At 37.5% G+C, this 22,382-nt stretch overlaps 1 protein-coding gene across 1 annotated transcript in view; it reads left to right on the forward strand.

The window, feature by feature from the left end:
- The window catches only part of CAMK1D (calcium/calmodulin dependent protein kinase ID), a 512,505-nt gene that overhangs the window by 300,429 nt on the left and 189,694 nt on the right, over window positions 1–22,382 (forward strand). Inside the window, exon 3 of the mRNA XM_001363611.5 lies at window positions 17,402–17,476. Within this exon, the coding sequence (XP_001363648.1) occupies window positions 17,402–17,476 (75 nt within the window). The remainder of the gene's footprint in view (window positions 1–17,401; window positions 17,477–22,382) is intronic.

Raw genomic sequence — 22,382 nt, forward strand, 5'->3', positions numbered from 1 at the left:
GTCTATAGTGTTGTATCAGTAACAGGAAGAGGAAAGACAAGCTTAGATGTGCAAGTACTAGTCATGCTGGAAACATTGTGCTGTAGAAAGAGCACTAGTCCTAGAGTCATAGGGCCTGGGTTCAAATTATATTTCTCATGTTATTCGCTTTGTGACCCTGGGCAAGTCACAGCATTTCCTCATTTTTAAAATGAGGGAATTGGACTAAATGACCTTCAGTCACTTCAAGCTATGGATCTATGATCCTAACCAAACTTGGTCTTCAGTCATGGCACCTTCAAAGAGTATCAGACCCTTAAAGGAGACTGAAAAGTAATATCACCACATTGTACCATAGTGCCCCATAGCAGAACATTTCCCCAGCTTGAGGTATTGAGTTTAACTATCTGTGTTGTTCCTATCTTCTCATTATGGGGCCAAAATATTTTAAGGTTTTTACTTTGTGGTGAATAATCTGAATTAATTTATTTGACTATTGATTGATTCAATCTCTGCTACCAGAGCTGTGAATATACCAAGCTTTGTCCGCAGGTGATGTCTGCTTTTTAGTAAGCTGTCCAGATTTTCCATACCTTTCCTTCTAAGGAGTAAGAGTCTTTTAATTTCGTAGATGCAGTAGCCATCTGCAGTGATATTTGAGTCCAAGAATTTACAATTTGACATTGCTTCCATTTCTTCTTCCTCTATTTGCCAGAAAATAATGGGAGAAGTTGCCAAGGAATTAATTAAGCTTCAAACTAATTTTTACGCTATCTTTGTTCTCTTTCATCAAGTAACTTCTTGATTCTTCTTCACTTTCTGCTATCAGAGTGATGTCATCTGCAAATATGAGGTGACTGATATTTCTCTGGGAAACCTTAATTCTGGTTTTTGATTTGTCCATCCTGGCATTTCACATGATGCATTCTCCTATAAATTTGAATAAATAATGTGGCAATATACAGCCTTGTCACACTCCTTTTTCAATTGTAAACCAATCATTTGTTCTATGTTCAGTTCTAACTGTTGTTTCTTGGCCCTCATACAAGTTACTAGGTGATAGGCAAAACCTTAAATTGTGCATCTTACTGATGAAGAATGAGCCACACTGTAAGAATCAGGAAAAGTTTGGAAATGGAGTGGCAATAAAGCAACCATCAGAATGAGCTTTCCTTCATCTCTTATTTTTTTCTCCTTTTTTTCCATTCCCTCCCTATTTTTTCTTTTCTTTCTTTTTATCTTGGGCTGTTTGTCCTGTTCATCTCCCTTCCAGTAGAACATAATTTGCCTACTTAGAGCACACATGGGCAATAGTGGTCATTTTCTGTTCTTTTCCCTCTAATGTATCTCTGAATCGCTGCTCTTGTATGAAGGCTGAGTACACTCTGCCCCAGACCTTCCAACTGAGCCAACTCAGGATACCTATTAGGATAATGATAATTTTAGTTCAGAATTGTTGGAGATTTGATTGCTTAAATACAGAAAGTGCCAAGCTGACCTCATTGTGAGAAAGTGGCATCGATGCCTAGAACTTGAGTAGTGTGGGTTGTGGGTGAGAATGGGGAAGGCAGTAAATTTCTCTTAGTCATTTGCATTTTTTAAAAGCATAAAACCATGCCTTTCCTAGTCTGTTCCCTACATTCTCCTCCTAATAAAACAGACTCAGGGTTGAGGAGGATAGGAGAGTCTGCCTACACTCCAATCTTGTTTCATCAGAGAATGAGACAGATTGTTTATGATGAAAGCCTTTAATGAAGTATGAAACAAGTGAGTATGACCAAGGGGCAGCCCTTTTGGAAACTATAAAGTAGTCTCTCCTGGGTTCCTACAGGGTACACCCATGGTGAAGCCAGAGAAAAATTTTCAAAGGTTTTTACTACTGTTCTGGAGCCAGAGAAGATAATAAACTTTGAAGTATGAGAATTAATTTCTCTCCCAAGCCAGTAAAACACTTCCAAGTATTTTGAAACTAACAGACACCTCAGAAGGAAATGTATTCTCCTGGTGTTGAGTCTACTTTGCATCTCTTGCTCTTCCTGGTTTCAACTCTGTAGAACAAGATGCCCCTTCCAGAATAAACTTATTGCCTCTCATCCCATCACCATACCACTAATTTGACTAATACCACTTTTCTCAGTCTTCTTTCCCTTCTGATTGGAGGGTGGATCTCCTCCCAATGCTATCCTTCATTGAGGGCAGAAACTGAGCTTTCAGCTCTTTTCACTTTGCATCTGCTATTCTGTCTGTTTTTGACTTGAGGGAATAAGATGCCCCCAAACTGGGTACTCCTTGATTTTCCTATCCCCACAGTTTTTCTTGACTCCTTTTGTGTGCTGTCTTCTCCCATTAGATTGCAAGCTCCTTGAAATCAAGGACTATCTTTCTTTTTTATTGTCTCTCCAGTTGAACCCAACTGGTGCTTAGTAGGTGTTTTATAAATGTTAATTGTATTGGACTGTATTGTTTTTGTTTGGCCACTTTTGATGATGTCCGTCTCTGTGATTCTATTTGGAATTTTCTTGCTTGTCAGAGAAACTAGAATTGCTAGCCATTTTCTTCTCCAGTTTGTTTTACAGATGAAGAAACAAACAATTGTTTTCTTCGGTGTTTCTACTCCCACAGTTTTTCCTCTGCTTATGAATAGTGTTCTTTCTCATAGATCCCTCTGAGTCGTTTAGGATCACTGCATTGTCACTGATGGAGAAGTCCATTACATTCGATTGTACCACAGTGTATCAGTCTCTGTGTACAATGTTCTCCTGGTTCTGCCTCTCTATCATCATCATCATCATCTACCTGAATTCTGGGAGAGTACTAAATAACATCATAATAAAGGAAACCTATTATGTTCTAATTGTCAGTGCTTATGTTCTTTCTGAATTGGCTATTTGTGGACAGTCATGCAGTTGACTTAGAACAAATATCATGATACAAAATTTGAAGAATATAAATAAGAAGAATAAATGGTTTGTAATTTACATAACTCCAGTCTTACCTATTTAAACAAACTATCAACACAGAAAATTGGAAAATGGATAAATGAAGGTATATAGATTCAGACTATCACTACATCCTAAGGAAGTTCATAGCATCATAAATTTAGAGACCATAAAATTCAAGCTACTAATTCTACAGCTAAGTTTAAATAGCTTACTCACCATCCCACAGTTAAATATGTCAGACAGCATTTGGACCCAGATTTCCTGATTAAAAGTCCAATGTCTTAATAGGGGAAAATATGTATACAAAAATATAGCCACACTCTTTGAAGTGGCAAAAAATTGGAAAATGAAGGGGTGTCCATCATTTGGGGAATGGCTGAACAAATTGTGGTATCTGATGGTGATGGAATTTTATTGTACTAAAAGGAATGGTGAACTGGAAGATTTCTGTGTGAACTGGAAATACCTCCAGGAATTGATACGTAGAGAAAGGAGCAGAACCAGGAGAACATTGTACACAGAGACGGATACACTGTGGCATAATCAAATGTGATGGACTTCTTTATTAGTAGCAGTGCAACAATCCAGGACAATCCTGAGGGACTTATGAGAACAAAGGCTATCCACATCCAGAGGAAGAACTGTGGGAGTAGAAATGCAGAAGAAAAACATAGATAGATCACATGGTTCAATGGATATATGATTGGGGAGATTGGGGATTTTGATTTTAAATGATCACTATTGTAAATATTAATACCATGGAAATAGGTTTTTAACAGTGATACATGTATAACCCAGCAGAATTGCTTGTCAACTCAGAGAGGGAGGAGGGAGGAGGAGAGAGGGGAGGGAAAGAACATGAATTATGTAATCATGAAAAAATACTCTAAATCAATTAATTTTTTTTTAAAAAGTTCAATGTCTTCTCCACTATATCATGCTGTTTTTCTAATGTGCATCATTCACCACAAAGAAGCTTCACCAATGTTGAGGGCTTCAAAGATTAATTCCTAAAACATCTGAAAGTCAAAGATACCAAAAACTTTGGGGGAGGGGGGAAGCATAGATACTATTACTACAAGAAAAGCCACATTGAGAAAACATGAATAAATACCCAATTTCCAAATTTTTTCAACCTTGTCTCTGGAGAATAATTTTTGTAGATTCAGAGGCATCTGAGATGAAAGTTTGAAAAAAAGAGCAGACTTTCATAAATGACTTTCTAGTCATCTCTCTAGTTGCCAAATTGACTAAAAAGTTCAGAAAATGTGAAATCCTACTGTACTTATTGGTGTTGATTATAAAAATACATTTGATTCAGGAGAACAAAGGATGCTGGAAAGGCTTTCTTGGAACAGTCTCTCAAGTGTATGTAAGATTCATACAAGGTTTCCTTTAAAGACATAACAGAGTGAATTTTATTTGACCTTCTGATTATAAACATCAAGAAACCAAAAGAGATCTTTGTTCACCAAAAGTGTTTGCTCAAATCATAGAGAATGTTCAGAGCAGTGTCCAAGTTAGAAAGGATTCCCCAAAGATAATGGTTAAAATTTCCAGATGTTCTTGCTTATGGATGACATTAATTCTATCTCATAAACCCCAGAAATGGCAAAGTCTTCTAAATGAGATGGAGGCAGATAGGTAGTTCAGTGAACAGAGAGCTGGGTGTCAAGAAGATCTGAGTTCAAATCCAGCCTCAGACACTCACTAGCTATGTGACACAGGGCAAGTCAGTTAATCTGTTTGCCTTAATCCACTGGAAAAGGATGTGGCAAACCACTCAAATATATTTGCCAAGAAAAGCCCATCCAGGGCTATAAAGAGTAAGACACAATTGAATGAAGGAACGACAACAACTGAATGAGATATTCAATGGAATTTGGCAAAGTTTCCAACAAGAAGGCCAAGCACCTGGAGAGTGACTATTGTCCAGATGATGATGTTCATTATATGGATAGCCCTTAGTGCTGGAGTATCATTAACTATGTATTTGACAGACACTATTAGTTTACAGTGAACTTCATCCAGATTCAAATTAGAATAGAAGGGTAGGACTGGATTATATTTGAGAAATCTTTTGCATTTTCAGAACCCAACTTTCCCTCCAGAACAAAGGTCTTTCTTGTTAACACTAACATTTTTCTGGTGCTAAAATATGTCTATGAAGCCTAGAATTCTACACTCCCTAAAGAAATACAGTTAGAGGTCAACTGAAGAGTAATAGAGAGAGACATGGTGAGAACCACAAGTGACATGAAGATGACTGTCAAAGGAATTATAATAAAAAATAGGATCTATTGTATGGTGATGGGAAGGAATAATTGAGGAGTTTCTGATATAATATGAAGAAATCCAGAAGAAGCCCCTCAGCTTGTTGGGTGGCCCCACTTATGTCACCTACATAAGGAAGGGTATAAACAAGAGTCATACAGGATGAGTAGGTACAGATTACTTGCAATGTGCTATTGATGGGACCATCCATCTTCGTGAAATCACATTTACATCCATGTCTCCAAAAGTGAATGGGGGCAGCTGGGTAGCTCAGTGGATTGAGAGCCAGGCTTAGAAATGGAAGGTCCTGGGTTCAAATTTGGACTCAGACACTTCCCAGCTGTGTGACCCTGGACAAGTCACTTAACCCCCATTGCCTAGCCCTTACCACTCTTCTGCCTTGGAACCAATACACAGTGTTAATTCCAAGATGGAAGGTAAGGGTTTAAAAAAAGTGAATATATGGCCAGCTATTGTGTCTACTATGTACACTGCTCCTTATCTGTGCCATACTCCGATCAAAATGGTCTAGACCTGGTCTTTTCTGGTTATTTCTTCTTTAAAAATCCCTCATCTTTCTCAGAAGTAGTTTAGGAAATTTCTGAATTCTGCTAGGAAAAAAAAAAACATGATTGTTAATCAGCATCTTAGTTTGGATAAGGAAAAATCAACCATTTCTGGTAGTGTTTTTAGTACATCTGTAGAATCCCCAAAGCCTACAAGGTAAATGGCTGTATGTTTTTCTCATATTCTGACCATGTTCTCAAAAACCTTTCCCATTGTCAGTATATTTTCTTGGCAAAGGTACTGGAGGAGTTGGCCATTTCTTCTGCAACTCATTTGACAGGTGAGGAAACTGGGGCTAATGGGATCAAGTGACTTGTTCATTCACACAGTTGGCAAGTGTTTGAAGTTGGATTTGAACTCAGGTCTTAGCTCTAGGTCATTTGTTCTATCCATTGTGCCACCTAGCTGCCTGAGTACTATAAATGGGGAAAATTTCAGTGAAAATTGCTGTCTACCTCATTGAAATTTACTTGATATTTGACTAAAATACACTTATGTGCCACTGAAGAGCATCGTTTCTTTAAATTGGTTCCTATAAAACAGACCAATATTCCACAAGGCATTGAATGTTGACAGGCAATGAAAATCCTTGCATGAGGGTTCTTATGATCTCCAGAATGCTGTATTTCCTGCTTTTACTTCTCCTTTCTTTTCAGTCATCTCATCTATGAAATGGAATTATGCTGCTTAACCCTTAGTAGTATATTATCAGAACTTTTATCAGTATATTATCAGAACTTTTAAAAGAAATAAGTTTCCTTGACCTACAAGGTATACAATTCAAATTACACCAGCATTTATTGCATAGTAAATAGAGCATTTTTCACAAGAAAATGCAAAATATGTGTTCCTAATCTTTAAGGAAAAAAAGATTTTACTTTTCTTTATTGTAATTTGGTCGAGTTAGGTGAGACTACAGCATTTTCCACCTTTTATTCTTCCCATTGATTGCAGTGCCATCTGCTGGCAGGAAGAAAAGTGAATAGAGACTGATGAATTTTAAACATTTATGACAACCTTTTAATAAACTCAAGATCTGGAAAGGATTTTATTGGTCATCCAGTCAGGTTACTTCAATTTGTAAGATAGAGAATGAGTAATAAGCGAATCAGTAACTGTTGATGTCCCACAAGACTATTTTTTGGCCCTCAACTCTTTGCTGTTTACCTTGGCAATTTCATTTACTCTCACTTCAATGCCTCTCTTTACAAATGACTTCCAAATCTATATCCTCAACTTGGTTTCTCCCTGGAGTTCTGCACCCACATTTCCAAAAATACCTGCTAAACATTTACCTTTGGATGTCCCATCGGCACATCAAACTCACTATGTTCAAAGCCAAGCTTGTCATTTCCTCTAGCTTTGTAAATTTCCTATTTCTGAGGATGCTCTCATTCTCCTCTCATGGTCATTTTTGGCTTCTTTCTCACTTTCTCCATGCAATCAACTGCAAATTCTGTTAATTCTACCTGCATGATATCTCTGGAGTCTTATTGTCTCCCTTCCACTTACAATGCCACCACCTACCCTAGTTCAGACCTCATTACTTAAAGCTTGATTATTGTTGCAGCTTCCAAATTGGTCTCCTTTCTTTTAATCTATACCCTTCTCTAGTCCATCATTTATTCAGTTGGTAAGAAAATCTTCTAAAGCACAATAATTTTGAGGCATAAAATCAGAATCTTCTACTTATTTGATCTAAGTACTGTGCTTATTTTTAATATTCAAATCAATTTAATGGAGAAAGGATATGGAAAACACATGGGCATTTACCACCTCACCCACCATCTTTTTCTTCTCATTGTTTATGGTTCTAAGACTTTTACATTCTCTCTGACAATGTAAAGTTAAACATTAGCCAAATGGTACATGAAGGGCATGAGTATGTTTCAACATGTTACCAACAAAAATTATTCATGAGAAACAGCATAAAATATATCATTATGGCCAGAATAGGAAGTAGGAAGAGCAGATAAGGAAAAGCAAGAAATAATAGATGGGTACTCATATGTTTCTTTGGTATCCAAGCAATGGTGGCAGAATTAAAGAACAACTTCCAAGGTCCTGGTGGAGAATTTATGAGGATCAAGGACAAAAGTTTTGCAAGATGAGTACTCAGAAATATATTATGATCTGTGTTATTAGTGGAGTATCCACATAGAGTTTTATGCCCTCTTCTCTTCTTTAACACTACCACCACCCTGGTATAGTCCCTCATCACCTCACACCTGAAGTATTATAAAAGTTTGCCAGTTAGTCTCAGCCTAAAATCTCTTCTCTTTCTGATCCATCTTTCCCTGAGCTGTCAGATAGACTGATCTTCCTAAAACACAGCTCTGACTATATCACCTTCATTTTCAATTAACTTCAATAGCTCCCTGTTACCTCTAGGGTCAAATACAATGCACTCTGTTAGACATTCAAAGCCCTACATAACCTCGCCCCTTCCTAGCTTCTCAGTCTTTTTACATTTTACTTCTAAGATATTTTCTATGATTCAGTAATATTGGTCTTTTTGCTGTTCTTCACACATAACATTGTCTCCCAATGGAACATTTTCACAGTTAATGCTCCATGCCTAGAATTCTCTCCCTCTTGTTTTCCACCTTCCAACTACTCTTACTTCCTTCAAGTCTCAACTAACATTTCACCTTCTGAAAGAAACCTTTTCCTATTTCTCTTAATTCTAGTGCCTTCCCACTGCTGATTATTTCCAATTTATTTTATCCATAGTTCATTTTCTGGTTTTCTCCCCCATTAGAATGTGAGCTTCTAGAGGGCAGGGGCCTTTTTTGGCCTTTCTTTGGTATCTCCAGATCTTTTAACTGTTTCTGACATAAACTAGATCTCAATAAAGACTGTTGACTCGATTACTAGAATGTTTATGGACCAACTTTTTTTTTCTTTTACTATGGAGCTTTATCATTTAAAGCATGGGTTAAAAAGAAGAAGCAAAAAAAGTAATAATACAGTTTAGGTAGAAAATTTTCTTCTCCAATTACTCCACTGAGTAGTCCCAAGTGGTTTGGTCACTGCTGGTCTTTCATTCATAGTAGAAGAATAATCATGTGCTTCTCCCTAAATCTTCTCCCAGATGGAAAACTTTTATTTTTCATGAATCTGAAAATCTAATTTTGGAGTCTTTTGTGCTTTTTAAATAAGACCATGTGGAAGTGCACAGGCTAATGTGATTTTGCTATGAAGCAAGAAAACTCCATATGTTTCAACATTAGCTGTGAAATACTGCTGACAGGTGCCTTATAGGTAGAGAATTGTTATTGAGGTGAGGAGAAAAGGAATTAGAATAGAGATAGGAAAAGTGGGTAGAAGTTATAAAGAGAAATTACTAATACTAATACCTCTCTGAACCTTGTTTTCTTCATATGTAAAATGGAGATGATAACAATATTACCTACTTCAAAGAGTTGTTTTGATGTTTGAATGAGAACATATTAACTATTATCACATGCTACTTGGCAGGGGGGAGATAGAGAGGATAACAGAGATGAGTAAATAAAAATAAATGTGAAATAATTTTCGGAGAGAGGGAGTCACTAATATCTAGGGGAAGCAAGAAAGGTCTCTTTAGGTACTTAAAATTAGTCAAGGGAAATAAGAATTCTAAGAAGTGAAAGTGAGGAGAGAGAACATTCCAAAAATGGAATGTAGTACAGTATGTACAAAGATAGAGAGTTTTGAGTTGGAATGGAATGGTATGTGTGAGAATGGCAAGTATTGCAATTTGGCTAAAATATGGTGTATGTGAACGGGGAAAATAGGTAATGGTTCTAGAAAGAAGGGTTAGAGTCAGATTGTCAGAAAGTTTTAAGTGTCAGACAGAAGTGTTTTATCTTAGATGTGCTGAAACGTCTCTATTATGGGAGTGACAGGAAGGAAGAAGGAAGGAGGGAGGGAAGAGGGAAGGATGAAGAAGGAAGTAGAAAAGAGGAAGAAAAGAGGAGCCAAAAAAGGAAAGGAGAGAGGGGAGGAGGGAGGGAGGAAGCAAAGGAGGGAGAAAAGAAGGGAGAGATGAAGAGAGGGAAAGAAGGGCAAGTAAGAGATGAACTAAGAGTTTGAGAAAGGAGAAGTTTTGGAACTACTATGAAAAGGGTAATAGATTAAGTCAGGGCAGAATACAGTTTTCCACGCAGTAGTGAGATTAGAGAACAAAATTTATAGTCAACCCCATTGTCCTGGTTTGCTTGATTTTCTGCAGTAGCATTTAGCAGTATATGAGTAGCAAAGAAGAAGGTGGATGGTGGGAGTAATTCAGAGTTGAGGTTTAGAAAGACAGGATTGGTGATACCATAATAGGTCAAAGGATTCAGGAGGGAGGAAACTAATAGTATATGGAACTCAGTTCAAGACTATGAAGTGAGAGAACAGAAAAGTGGAACTAGAGGTCATGGTGTTGATGAAGACTAGATTTTTGGTGGTGATGTGTGTCATATGAGTGTAATGTCTCTCACATATGGCCATAAACTGGTTAGATTTCCCCTAGAATAATTATCTGATTGGAACTATGGAGCCAAAGGGTGCCCTTTGGTGCCCCTTTTACCAGGAGTGAAGGATGGAATAAAAGGGAATAGAGGAAAAAGTCTTACCTCTAAGCTGATAGGGAAGGATTTTTGACTGCTCTTTTCTGATTAGCAGAAATTGAGGAAAGCGACAACCCTCATTAGGCTCCACATCAAATTCTATGAATAAATGAGTCCCCCAGCTAAATGACCTAATTCTGTATGAGTACCACTTCTTCTCTTCAGCTTTTGACACCTTGTATTTCTTAGTACTTTTATTTCCTTATGTAATATTCTAGTATGACTGGAGTTCATATTTTAAATATGATCGTCTTTTTTCCTTAAGAGAGAGAGAGAGAGAAATCATTTGATTATGTGTAAAACCCCAGGAGAATATAACATTGTTTACATGGGCAGAAGGAACCATTTGCCAAAATTTTGGAGCTTTTTCTTAAGTAGTTCACTGTGCTAATGGTAGGATGCTTTAGTCATTAGGACATTTTGACAAAGAAAGATGTTTTCCCATGCTTAAGAGAAAACTGTTTTAATGGTAATGACATTGAGAGAGACTCAGGCCCTAATATTTCACCTGTACCAGAGGCCTTGCCTTTATCCTTAGGGTTGTGTTTTTTCAAACTGGGGAAAATGACTCTCCAGAAGGGCCTGAGGGAGTTCTCCCCAAACATCTGGGCACCAGATGGAGGGTAGCAAAACCTCTCCTCCCTATGACCCTGTCAAAAGGATCAGGACTGCCCTTGTCTCTTCTTAGCCACCATCTGCTTCCCCAGCTATCCCTCCCTGCTAAGCACCTTGTCCTGATCTGCCCCTTCCTGACTAAACCGTATTCCCTTCCTTGACCTCATATAGTCTACTCTCAGTCAAGAGAGACAATTCCTCATCTCTGTGAAATAAAGGAAAGATCTATCTTTTGCTCTTCTCCTTCTTATCTATTCAACCATGTTCTATCTTTTTGATAGACTGCAGAGGATCAAAGATGAGTGAATTCAGAGACCCTTGGCTCAGACCAAACAATGTGGCCTGGATCCTGAGCTAGGGGTGGATTGGTTTGGAGGGAGAGAGGATGTATCATCTCAGTAAAGCATCTGGTATTAAAATGTCTGATGTTTTAACAACTTGCCTAACTGGGGAGTGGGGGTAGGGGCTTTGGAGCTGGGCTGGGCTGGGCATTTGGTGCTGCCTTTTTTTTTCTTTTAATGATGTCATTTTCAAATGGATTCCTGGCACTCAAGGAGGGTCTCTCCTTTTGACTGAGATAGTGACCATGCAGGGAATTCTCTGCATCAAAACCATCTTATTTTTGCATTTAGTCTTTTAGCTTTCCATTCTTTTCCTCCCTCAGGCTTTTCTAGGGTAAGCATTTAACAAGTTTAGCAAACATTTAGGAAACACCTATTTGCATCCAAGGCTCCATGCTTGTTCTTATAAACATATGCTACATTCATAGGCACAAACTCATTTTGGGGGGATGCTTGTTGGGTCTTGGCATTTTACAAGGTGAAATTAAGTTTAAATGTCATTTTCTATCTCTTAAAGGTGCTCTTAGTGGCATGGTGAGGATTCCTGGTCATTTGTTTCACTTTTAGAGAAATCAGATTTTTGCCTCACTGGAAAAAGTTTTTTAATAAGAAGATTGTAGTTTGAATGAATACAGAATCATCTATTAAGAACTTACTAAATGTTCTGCAGGACAGCTAGGTAGCACAGTGGATAGAGTGCTGAGCCTGGAGTCAGGAGACTCATCTTTCTGAGTTCAAATCTGGGCTCAGACACTTACTAACTGGGTGAAGCTGGACAAGTAAGTCCCTTAACCCTGTTTACTTCATTTTAAAATGACCTGGAGAAGGAAATGGTAAACTATTCCAGGATTTTTGCCAAGGAAACCTCAAATAAGGTCATGAAAAGTCAGATGTGACCGAAAAAAGACTCAACAACAACATGTTAAGAGCTGGGGATACAGAGAAAAAAAGGAAGTTGCTCTTAAGGAGGTGACTTGCAAATGAGAGAGACAACATATTAAAAAATGGTGAGTTGCAAGGCAGATGGAAAGGATTTGGACATCTTAGGTGTAGAGCAGTGGGGTAGGTATTAGGGTCAAGATATACCTAGATAATATCAATAGTAAATACTTGGATAACCTTCAGATGCAGAGATGGGCAAAAGAACGTCTGGTCCTCCCTCTCAATAGATGGCATCTGGGCATCTGAAAGGGAAAAGAGAAAGAAAGAAGAGTTCCCTCCTCTTTTCTCTGGTGGAGGTGGGTTTTGCTGCTTCCAGGCAGTCCTTGATGGGTTGATCCATAGAATTGTAGCAGTGTCAAGAGCATCTAGATCTTTGCTCTCTGCAGATATGATATCCCTTTCCTCTTTGCTTCACAAACATTCCCTGAAATATCTGTGGTCATGAAATTTTTCTGTTAGTTCTGGCAATGATTTCAAATATTGCTTCTATAGAGGAATATGATAATTTTTAAGCTCTGGAGGAACTCTCATCTAATGGCCCCTTCTCCAGCTCCCTGCACATGAATTTTATGGAACATGTCAATACCCTCCTACTCAAGCCTTTGGATACCCTCTCTCAATGCCCCCCAACCTCCATTGAATTTTCTTAGATAATTTCCTGTAGAATGATATCCAGGCCTTTTCTTTGGTCATGGTTTTCTGGTAGTCCAGTAATTATTAAATTGTTTCCCCTGGATCTATTTTCCAGATCTGTTGTTTCATCAATGAGATATTTCATATTTTCCTCAATTTTTTCATTCTTCTGATTTTGCTTTATAGATTCTTGCTGCCTTGTGAAGTCATTTGCTGCTAATTGTTCAATTCTAATTTTTAAAGACTTAATTTCATCCCTGACTTTTTGATCCTCCTTTTCTTTTGATCTATTTTTTCTTTGTAGGTCATTGTTTTTATCTTTTATTTTCTTTGCCTCATTTTTTGATCTGGTCAATTCTAGCTTTTATGTAACTATTTTCTTGTTTTAGGTAATGTACCTCTTTTTCCAGATGACCTATTTTGCTTTTTAAAAGTTCTTTCCCCAATTTTCTTCATCCTCTCTTGACTGTTTTTTGAATTGTATTTTGAGTTCTTCCAGAGCCCGAGTACAATTTGCTAGAGTTCCCAAGTTTTTGCTTGGTTTTCTTTGGTCCTCCTCTCTTCCATTTTTTCTTTGTTCATTACCTGAGTAGAATCTGTTGACTATAATTTTTTTCTTTTTCTGTTGTTTACTCATATTTTTCCCTTCTTTCCCCCTCCTTATTGGCTTTATCCTTAGTCCTCTGTTTATCTGTTGGATCTGTGAGTTTGAACTTTTCTGCCCTGAATGGCTTCTTCCCTGTTCTGCTGATTAACTGGATTGGGCTGATGGACCTGACCTGTTGTATTAATGTGCCCTGAGTCTAGATCTTTCCCAGCTGCCAGCAGAAGTTGAAGGTGAAAATGAATGTTTGGGGGGTTGAAGGTAGTTACCCTCTGTCCTCCTCTCTACTCCTTTCTGCCAGCTGTTCAGTCAGAGCCCTGAGTTTTCTGTGGTGGTTTCAAAGTACTCCAATGAGATTTTTTTCCCTGGGATCCCAGTCAGCCTGGATTCCTACTGTGGGTCTCAGTGTAATAGGTGGGGGAGGGATGTTGAATCTTTCCCTTATCCTGGAGAATTCAACTTTATCTTCATATTTCTCAGGTTGAATAGAGTAGGAGAGACCTGTGACTCTGTCTTGTTGTTGAGTTTGGCTTTCTGTCTATTTTGTATACTTGCTCTTCCAGTTGTTTGCTAGCTCTGTGAGTTTTAGCTTTTTTTGTCCTCTAGAGGTTTTTTCTCCCCACTATTGATAAACTAGATTAATCCAGTTGAACTGATTTGCAGAAATGAATGTGTCCTGAGCAGCAGAGGCCTAAAATGGAGGTGTGGTGGCTGAAGGCTGAGACCAACCTGCCCTCTTCTTGCCCCTATCCTCAAGTTACCTCCTTACCAGCTGTGGTCAGTGCCCTGAGCTTCTAGTAGTTGTGGTAGCAAGGTACTCTGCTCTGATTGAAACTCTTGTCCTGAGATCCTATTTACCACCAGAGTCTCAGTACAGTAGGTGGGGGAAGGACTCTAGGACCTTCCTTCATTCTTTTCCTTAACCCAAGATTTCAACCTTCTCTGCATACCTTTTAATTTGAATTGAGCCAGAGGGTCCCACAGCTTTCTTGTTGGATTTGGTTTTCTGTTCCCCTTGAAGCTTTTTGTTTTTGATTGGTGTGGAAAGAGGAATAGATTTTTGCTGCTTTTAGGCTACCATCTTGACTCTGCCTCCCCTCCCCATTAACTTTTTTTTAAACCTTTACCTTGTGTTTTAGAGTCAATACTATGTACTGGGTCCAAGGCAAAAGAACAGTAAGGGCTAGGTAATGGAAGTTAAGTGAGTTGGCCATAGTCATACCACTAGGAAGTGTCCGAGGTCAGATTTGAATCCAAGACCCCCCATCTTGAAGCCTGACACTCAATCCACTGAACCAGCTAGTTGCCAACCGCCCAACTCCTCCCACCCTCCACCATGAACTTTTAGGACAAAGTAACATATCAGCATGGGGCACCTAAGTGGTACAATTGATAGAATACTGGGACTGGAATCAAGAAGATCAGAATTCAAATCCAGCCTTAGACACTTAGTAGGTGTGTGATGACCAAGGGCAAGTCATTTAACCCCTATTGGCCTCCATTCTTCATCTGTTAGTAGGGATACATTGGAGAAGAAAATGGCAAACCAAAGTCTATGGGGGTCCCAAAGAGTCAGACACTATTGAACAATCACAAAAAATATCAAATTGCTGGATTTGTAGTTGGTTCATTTAACCATTCATATTTATTAAGTCACATCTACTCTGCAATGGAAAAAGTGCTTTTTATGACAATCTGAAACAGAGCAATGAAGTAATTTTCCCATAGCCCCATAAAAAATACATACTTCATATATCAGCAGGGATGTACTGGCAAATATTTAATAACTGACTTTTCAAAAAAGTGTATGCACAATACACTTTTAAATTTAATCCTCTTTATATGAACATTTTCTCCATTGCTTTAAGTCTAGAAAACACAAAGGTCGATAACATGTCCTAATTTATTGCATTTACTGACTTCTGAAATATACATATTCCTAACAAAAATTTAGCAGTCAGCTCTTGCAAACCTGTAAGAGTTGGCTCTAGGATCCCCTGTAATATTTTCTAAAAAGAAATATAAAAATAGGGACATGGTTCCTGTCCTTAAAGATTACAATTAAATAGAAAGGGAAAGGTATACACACAAAAATACAATGCACATTAGAATATGGTAAATGTGTAAAAGGAATTCAAATTGCTATGGGATCAAGTGAAAGAAGGGAAGGTAGATTCTAACTGGGCTATTCTCCAAGGAAGGCTTTGTAGAAAAAGGAACTTTTCAGCTGGGTCTCGAAATGTGGATAAGAATTCACTAATCAGAGATAGGAGGAAGGGACTCTAGGCACGGGAAAAACTAGGAAGTTTAGATAGTAAAGGATTCTTTGAGGGATGAGAACTAGTTTAGTTTTTCTGGAATATGAGTGATAAAATATGAAGTGTTACACGTAGATTAAAAATCTCACTTGCACAAGTACTATGAGTGATGGTAAATTCTGACCTAATATCAGGTTAAAAAAGACTTGAAGTTTTATTATGCCACAAGTGCAGGAGGAGCCAATAGTGTGATGCAAATTGTTAAAAACAAAGCAAACCAAAGAGATATACTTAATATGTCTTAGATGTATTAATAGAAACACAGTGCCCCAGTCTAAGGAAGGCATGCAAGCAAGCATTCCCTTAGCACTTTTCAAGACTTTCTGGAATCTGGGCAATCCCAAATTAAGTAACATTTCCTGGTTTGCACACTGGCTCATTTTGCTGGATCAATATGTTTTACTGATATTACTGATATAATTCTTTCTCTAGTGTCTCCCCATAAGCCTTTTAAAATCAATCTGATGATGAATAAAATTGACATTTTCTATTAGACACAGGTGAAATGTGAATTGAGAGGAATTCCTACTGTTTAAGCTTACCAACTGCATTAACTAGGAAAACTTGTAAGAACAACTCCTCTCAAATGCCACACAGTTATTTCATCTTAGTCTTTTGGTCTTTACTTTGGTAATTCTCTATTCGACCATGTGATTCTAGAGAAGAAGAAGGAGGCAGGGAGAAACTACTCTCACACTTGGGAAAATTGCCTCCATTTCCCCTAATTAAATAATATAGTGCTCTTGCTGTTAAATAGAAGCAGCCTTTAGTGAGGATGCAGATCAGCTGAATGCATCTGAAATTGTGGAGCAGTAAAATCCCAGGGAGAGGATTTTCTGTGAACAATTAATTAGCACATTGGCTAATGAAATGATTCTTTTCTGGAAAGCTCAAGCTTTAAACAAGCGCCAAGCCTTAAGGTTCTGAGTTAAACGGGCTTTTCCTGGTGGTTTCTTAGTCCATAATCCCCCTCGAATCTTTTCTCTGTTCTGGTACAATAGCAGTTATATAGGAGCCTAAGGAGATAGCTAATAATGATAAAGGGACACCATAGTGACCCATCAAGGGTCAGTGCTGTAGGTCTTATTTTTCTGGTTTGGCACTTAATAGAATGGTTTATTTTTTGCTTCATGTGGTGCTATGATCTTAGGCTATCTATGATGCCTTTTCCTCCCATTCCCCCGATCCTTTCTCCTGCCTCCAATGCTCAAATATCACTGGGTTCATTGAAACTAATCAGTATGATTCTGAGGGAAAGAACACTTGCTAGATCCTTATGTGTACACTTTGCTGCATTTCATAGAACTAATAGGTTAGAGAGGTCATAAAAACTGTGTGGGCTAACCCCCTTGTTTTTATAGATGAAGAAATGAGGCTCACAGAGATTAAAGACCTGCCAAGGTCTTGCAGGTTTTAAGTGACAAAGTTAGATTCACATGTATTAACATGTAAGTGCCAACTATGTTCAAAATACTCCTAATGTCTAGTATTAGAATTGTCCTTGGTTTTTTATTTTAATATGGAATTTTATTCATTTTAAAGTTTATGACAAGTTGATCTAATCTTTCTTTCTTTTTAAATTTTTTAGAATTAAACACGAAAATATTGTTGCTCTGGAAGATATTTACGAAAGTCCAAACCACTTATACTTGGTTATGCAACTGTAAGTACAATATTCAATATTGCATTCATAGTGAAATACTTCTAAGGTGCCCTGACTTTTTTATCCATCACTTGCTTCTTTGGGACATGTTTACACTGCATATTATTTGAGGCTTCTGTAGAGATGCTATTTTGCTTTAAAAAAAAAGAAATCCCTCTGTTATGTTTATTTTTAGGGCTATTGGGGAGGGGAGAGAACACATGAGACTATTAAGGCACTGTATTGCACCTTTTTACATGCATTCTTCCTTGAGATTAACTCCAATATGGATAAATGAAGAACTCACCCCTATCCTAAGACAGTAGGAACAGGATTTAATGGATGGCCCTCCCATTACATAGCTTTGCTTTATAGGAAAAGTGGAAATTAGTAGGCAGTAGGTAGGGTGGAATAATGAAAGAAAGAGCTAAGAATGCAAGTACAAAACAAACTCCCTAGGAAAAGGATGAAGTTTTTAAAAATTCTCATATGAAATTGTGATCTATGTCACACACATGCTTCCCTCTAAATGATTCATGGTGGTCAACTGGGGCATCCTTGTGCCATGATGGGAGCTAAGGAAGAATAGAAAAAAACCTTTCTCATTATGAGGTCTAAGGGAATTCTTGAGCAAGGCATTATGTAAATGGCTATAAGAGAAAGTCTTGTATAATTTTAGATGATCAATTTAGACTTAAACATGTAGTATGGATTGTTCAGTTCCTGGATTTTTAAGGCATTTTAGCAGAAATAATGTTTAGCCTGATGTACTTTCGTTTTTCTATATAAATGTTTGCAATTTAATGTGGAAAGGATGTAAGTGGTGGAAATAGATGCTTAGTAAAGCTTTTCTTTTTTTCTATCTCTCATTATCATTTAAGGCATGTTTTAGGTCTTTGTATTTAAGTATTTGGAAAACAACAACAACAATACCTAAAAGGAAATGAATAAATTAGGGATTTTTGAGTTACACATTTAAAAATGAAATAAGCTTCTATTATTTGGTGCCATTTTAAATCCTTATAAAGATTTTAGTTAGGAATGAGGATAGCTCATTCCTGATTATAAAATTCTCAAAGAAGACACAAATCTAAAATTGACTTTATAATTTGTCCAAAGGAAACAAGAAACATCATTTTGTGGGATTCTTGGTAGTGTACTAGACTTGGAGTCAGTAAGGCACATTCCAATCCTGACATAGATACTTCCAAACTATGGGACCCTGGGAAAGTTGCTTCATTTCTCTTTGTCAGTTTCCTCCAATTGTAAAATGTGGAGGTTGGATTCAATGACTTCTCAGGTCCTTTCCAGCTCTGAATTTATGATTATGTGATTCTGGCAGTATTCAAGGTTATCACGGGCAAGATCAGGAGCTTTTAACCTGGGGTCCCCATCCTCCTTAAGGGGTTAATGGATAGATTTCAAAGTGGGGGAAAGGCTACAAAGTAAAATTTACATCTTTATTTTTTCTCTAAACTCTAACTGAAATTTAGCATTTTTTTCTATTATACTTTTAAAAAATTATTTTAAGAAGAGGTCCATAAGCTTTGCCAGACTGCCAAAAGGTCAGAAATACAAAAGAAGTGAAGAATCCCTGATAGAGATAATATCTTTTGTACTGGCTTCTTTTGGGGGAAACAGTTAAAAACAATAAGTCAGAAAAATGGCTCTTGAATATAAAATTAAATAGGTGAAAGGCTTTGAATTCAGAACTCTTGAATCCAAGACCATCATTCCCTTTTCCAGCACACTGCCTACTTCTTGCTTTTCCATCTTTTCCTGTGGGATTCAGTCCCTATTAGCTAGTATCTTTTTCATGAGGTGTATATGTTCTTATTTGCCTATAGAGTGAAAATCTCAATTATTTAGATTTCATGATCTAAACATATGGTTTGGGTGGAATTTTATCTCTAGTTAATCTATGAAAATTGTTTGCTGGGCAAATTAATAATAGAAATCAAATAAAACACGAGTGATGTTAAAATTAAAGCTAGTAGACCATTTCCACCTAAGTGGTGGAGTTCTGGTCAGGAAATCCTGAGTTCAAATGTGACCTAAGAGACTTATTTGCTTTGTGATCATGGGTAAATCACTAAACACCTGTCAATAACCTTAATGCCCATGCTATATAATGGATTTTTTAAAATATAGGTAGCTGGGTGTCAGTGAATAGACTAGAATAGAGGAAAATCTGAGTTCAAATCCAGCCTTAAATTAGTTGTATGACCCTGGGCAAATCACTTAACCACCTTTTGCCTCAGTTTACTCACTCATGAAATGTAGATAATGTAATGCCTCCTTCCCAGGGTCATTGTGAGGATCAGATGAGAATAATTGTAAGCACTTTGCAAGCCTTAAAGCACTATAAATTGTTAGCTTTTATTATTATTCGTTCAAAACAGTCCTCAAAAGGCTTCTCCTTGACCTCAGTTTGTTAGCCTAAATCTGGTTATTAAATGCATTCGAATGTAATAAAAATAAATTTACAACTTCTTTTAATGCAGACTTTTTTGCTGACTCAAACAGATCAAATAATCCTCCCGCCATTTTTTTTTCTGCTATGCTCCTGTAGTTACTGTGAATTACTGATATGGGAATTACTAAAGCAAGTAACATAACCCCTAATGTCCATGCTCACCATGCAACTTGGAGGGTATGGAGGCAGTGATCCAAGCAGTTATTATTCTCTTTGCTTATTTGTCAGCCTTAATGGTGTTTTGTTACTTTCTTCCAAGTCTGATCTCAGCTCCCAGCTAAATCTGCCTGGCTCCAGGGCAGGTGGCTCCTTTGGTGGAAGGCATTAGGAAGACCCAGGTTTCCAAATCATTGTGGTGAATTTAAATTACATGCTGGGGGACTGCATTTCACAATATTTGTGTCTGGTATGTTTTAGTTTCCTAGGAAACATCTCTGGGATGTGAAAGCTCAGAGCTATAATGTAGAACTTAACCTCCCCTTCCCCCATTACCTTTTAAAATGACTATTAAGTGGTTTGTGTTATAGAGGCTGTTGTCTTGTGTTACACAAAGTGTTTTGTTTTGTTTTCATTTTTATCTGTGATTTTACCAGGGCAGTTCTTAAATTTTTGTTGTCACCTTTATCATCAGCAAGCCATTTAGGCTAACCAGACCATGGACAGAGAGTTAGAAGGGTCCTCAGAGATCATCTGATCCAATACCTCTAATTTTGCAAGTGAGATAACTGCTGCCTTGGAAGGGCAGGCTACTTTCCTAATTTCATATAGATAGTGGATAGCAGAGAACTCTAATTTGAAACTGTGCCCTCTCTACTACTGCCTTACCAGACATTACAAATGAGATCTGTGGTTAGTAATAGCTGTCATTTTATCATGTCTGCAGATTTACAAGCACTTTACAAATATTCTTTCATTTTATCCTTACAACAACTTTAGGAGATAGATGTGCAATTACTATAATCTCCATTTTACAGATGAAGAAAATGAGGCAAGCAGAGATTAAAGGCTTTGCCCAGGGTCACATAGCTAACTCCTGAGGCTAGATTTTAACTCACATTTTCTGTAATCCAAACAGTGGACTATCCAGTGGACTATCTACTTGTTCTTGGTTGTTATTGGTGATGGCGGTGTTATGTTTGTGTGTGTGTGTGTGTGTATTATGAATCATGTACTGTTAGAACTAAAAGTGGCCCAAGACATCATATATAAATGTTTATATTTTTTCACTGTTTTGTCTTTATTTTATCCCAATAACAAATTGACAGTCAATTATCCCGAGTTACATGATTTATTTTGTCTCTCCCCTTTCTTTCCTCCCCGCTCTCCAAGGTGACAAGTGATTTCCCTGGGTTCAAATATATTTTTAAAAATTTTGTTAATAGAACTTTTTTCCAGGTATCACAGTCCTTTCTCCCCTTCACACTTCACAGAAGGCATCATCCAGCAGACAGATAGAGAGAGATGACATCTTTCATGTTTCCATTTCTCAGTTCATTCTCTGGAGCTGAACATTCACAAGTTATTCTTCAAATATTAACTCTGTAGCTGTATATAATGTTCTCTTGGTTCTAATCATTTCATTCTTCATTATCTCATGTAGTTCTTTCCAAGTTAGAAAAAAAAACCTGCTCATTTCTTAGAGTGCAGTAATATTCCATCACAATCACATGCCACAATTTGTCCAGCCATTCCCCAATTGATGGACATACCCTCAATCTCCAGTTCTTTGCTACCACAAAGAGAGCTGCTATAAATATTTGAAACTTAGATTCTTTTCCTTTTCCCCAATCTACTTAGAAAACAGATGGGCCTAAGGGTATACAAATCCCTGGACATAATTCCAAATTGCTCTCCAAAATGGTTAAATCAGTTCACAGTTCCACCAACAGTGTATTTTGTGTCCCCATTTTTCTACATTTGTCATATCATATTTCGAAAAAATATTTTAACAACTACATTTTAATATAATTGTTCTCCTCCCCAGTTCTATGCATTTAAAAATATTTTTCTGAAACAGTTACATAGCACAATGGACAGAGTGCTAGCCCTGGAGTCAGGAGAACTTTGGGTTCAAATCTAGTCTCAGACAGTCCTTAGCTGGGTGACCCTAGGAAAGTCACTTAAGCCCTATTGCCTTGGCTGTGCTGCTCTTCTCTCTTGGAATGGATACTAAGACAGAGGGAAAAGGTATAAAAAAGAAATAAAAATTAAAAAAACATTATTTTAAGAATGAATCCATAGATTTTACCAGATTGCCAAGGGGTCTCTGACACAAAAAGAGGCCAGAACCCCTAATAGGATTCCCCTCTGGTCTTATAGATCAGGGAACTGAGGCATTTGGCACCTGGATAAATAGCTAATAACCAGTAGATTTAAGCCCAAGTATGCTGAATCCAAGCCCAGCACTGCTTGGCCTGACTACAGAGCATTCTGGCTCTGAACTGTTTTGAG

The sequence above is a fragment of the Monodelphis domestica genome, chromosome 5, assembly GCF_027887165.1.
Source record: "Monodelphis domestica isolate mMonDom1 chromosome 5, mMonDom1.pri, whole genome shotgun sequence".
Classification (NCBI taxonomy): domain Eukaryota; kingdom Metazoa; phylum Chordata; class Mammalia; order Didelphimorphia; family Didelphidae; genus Monodelphis; species Monodelphis domestica.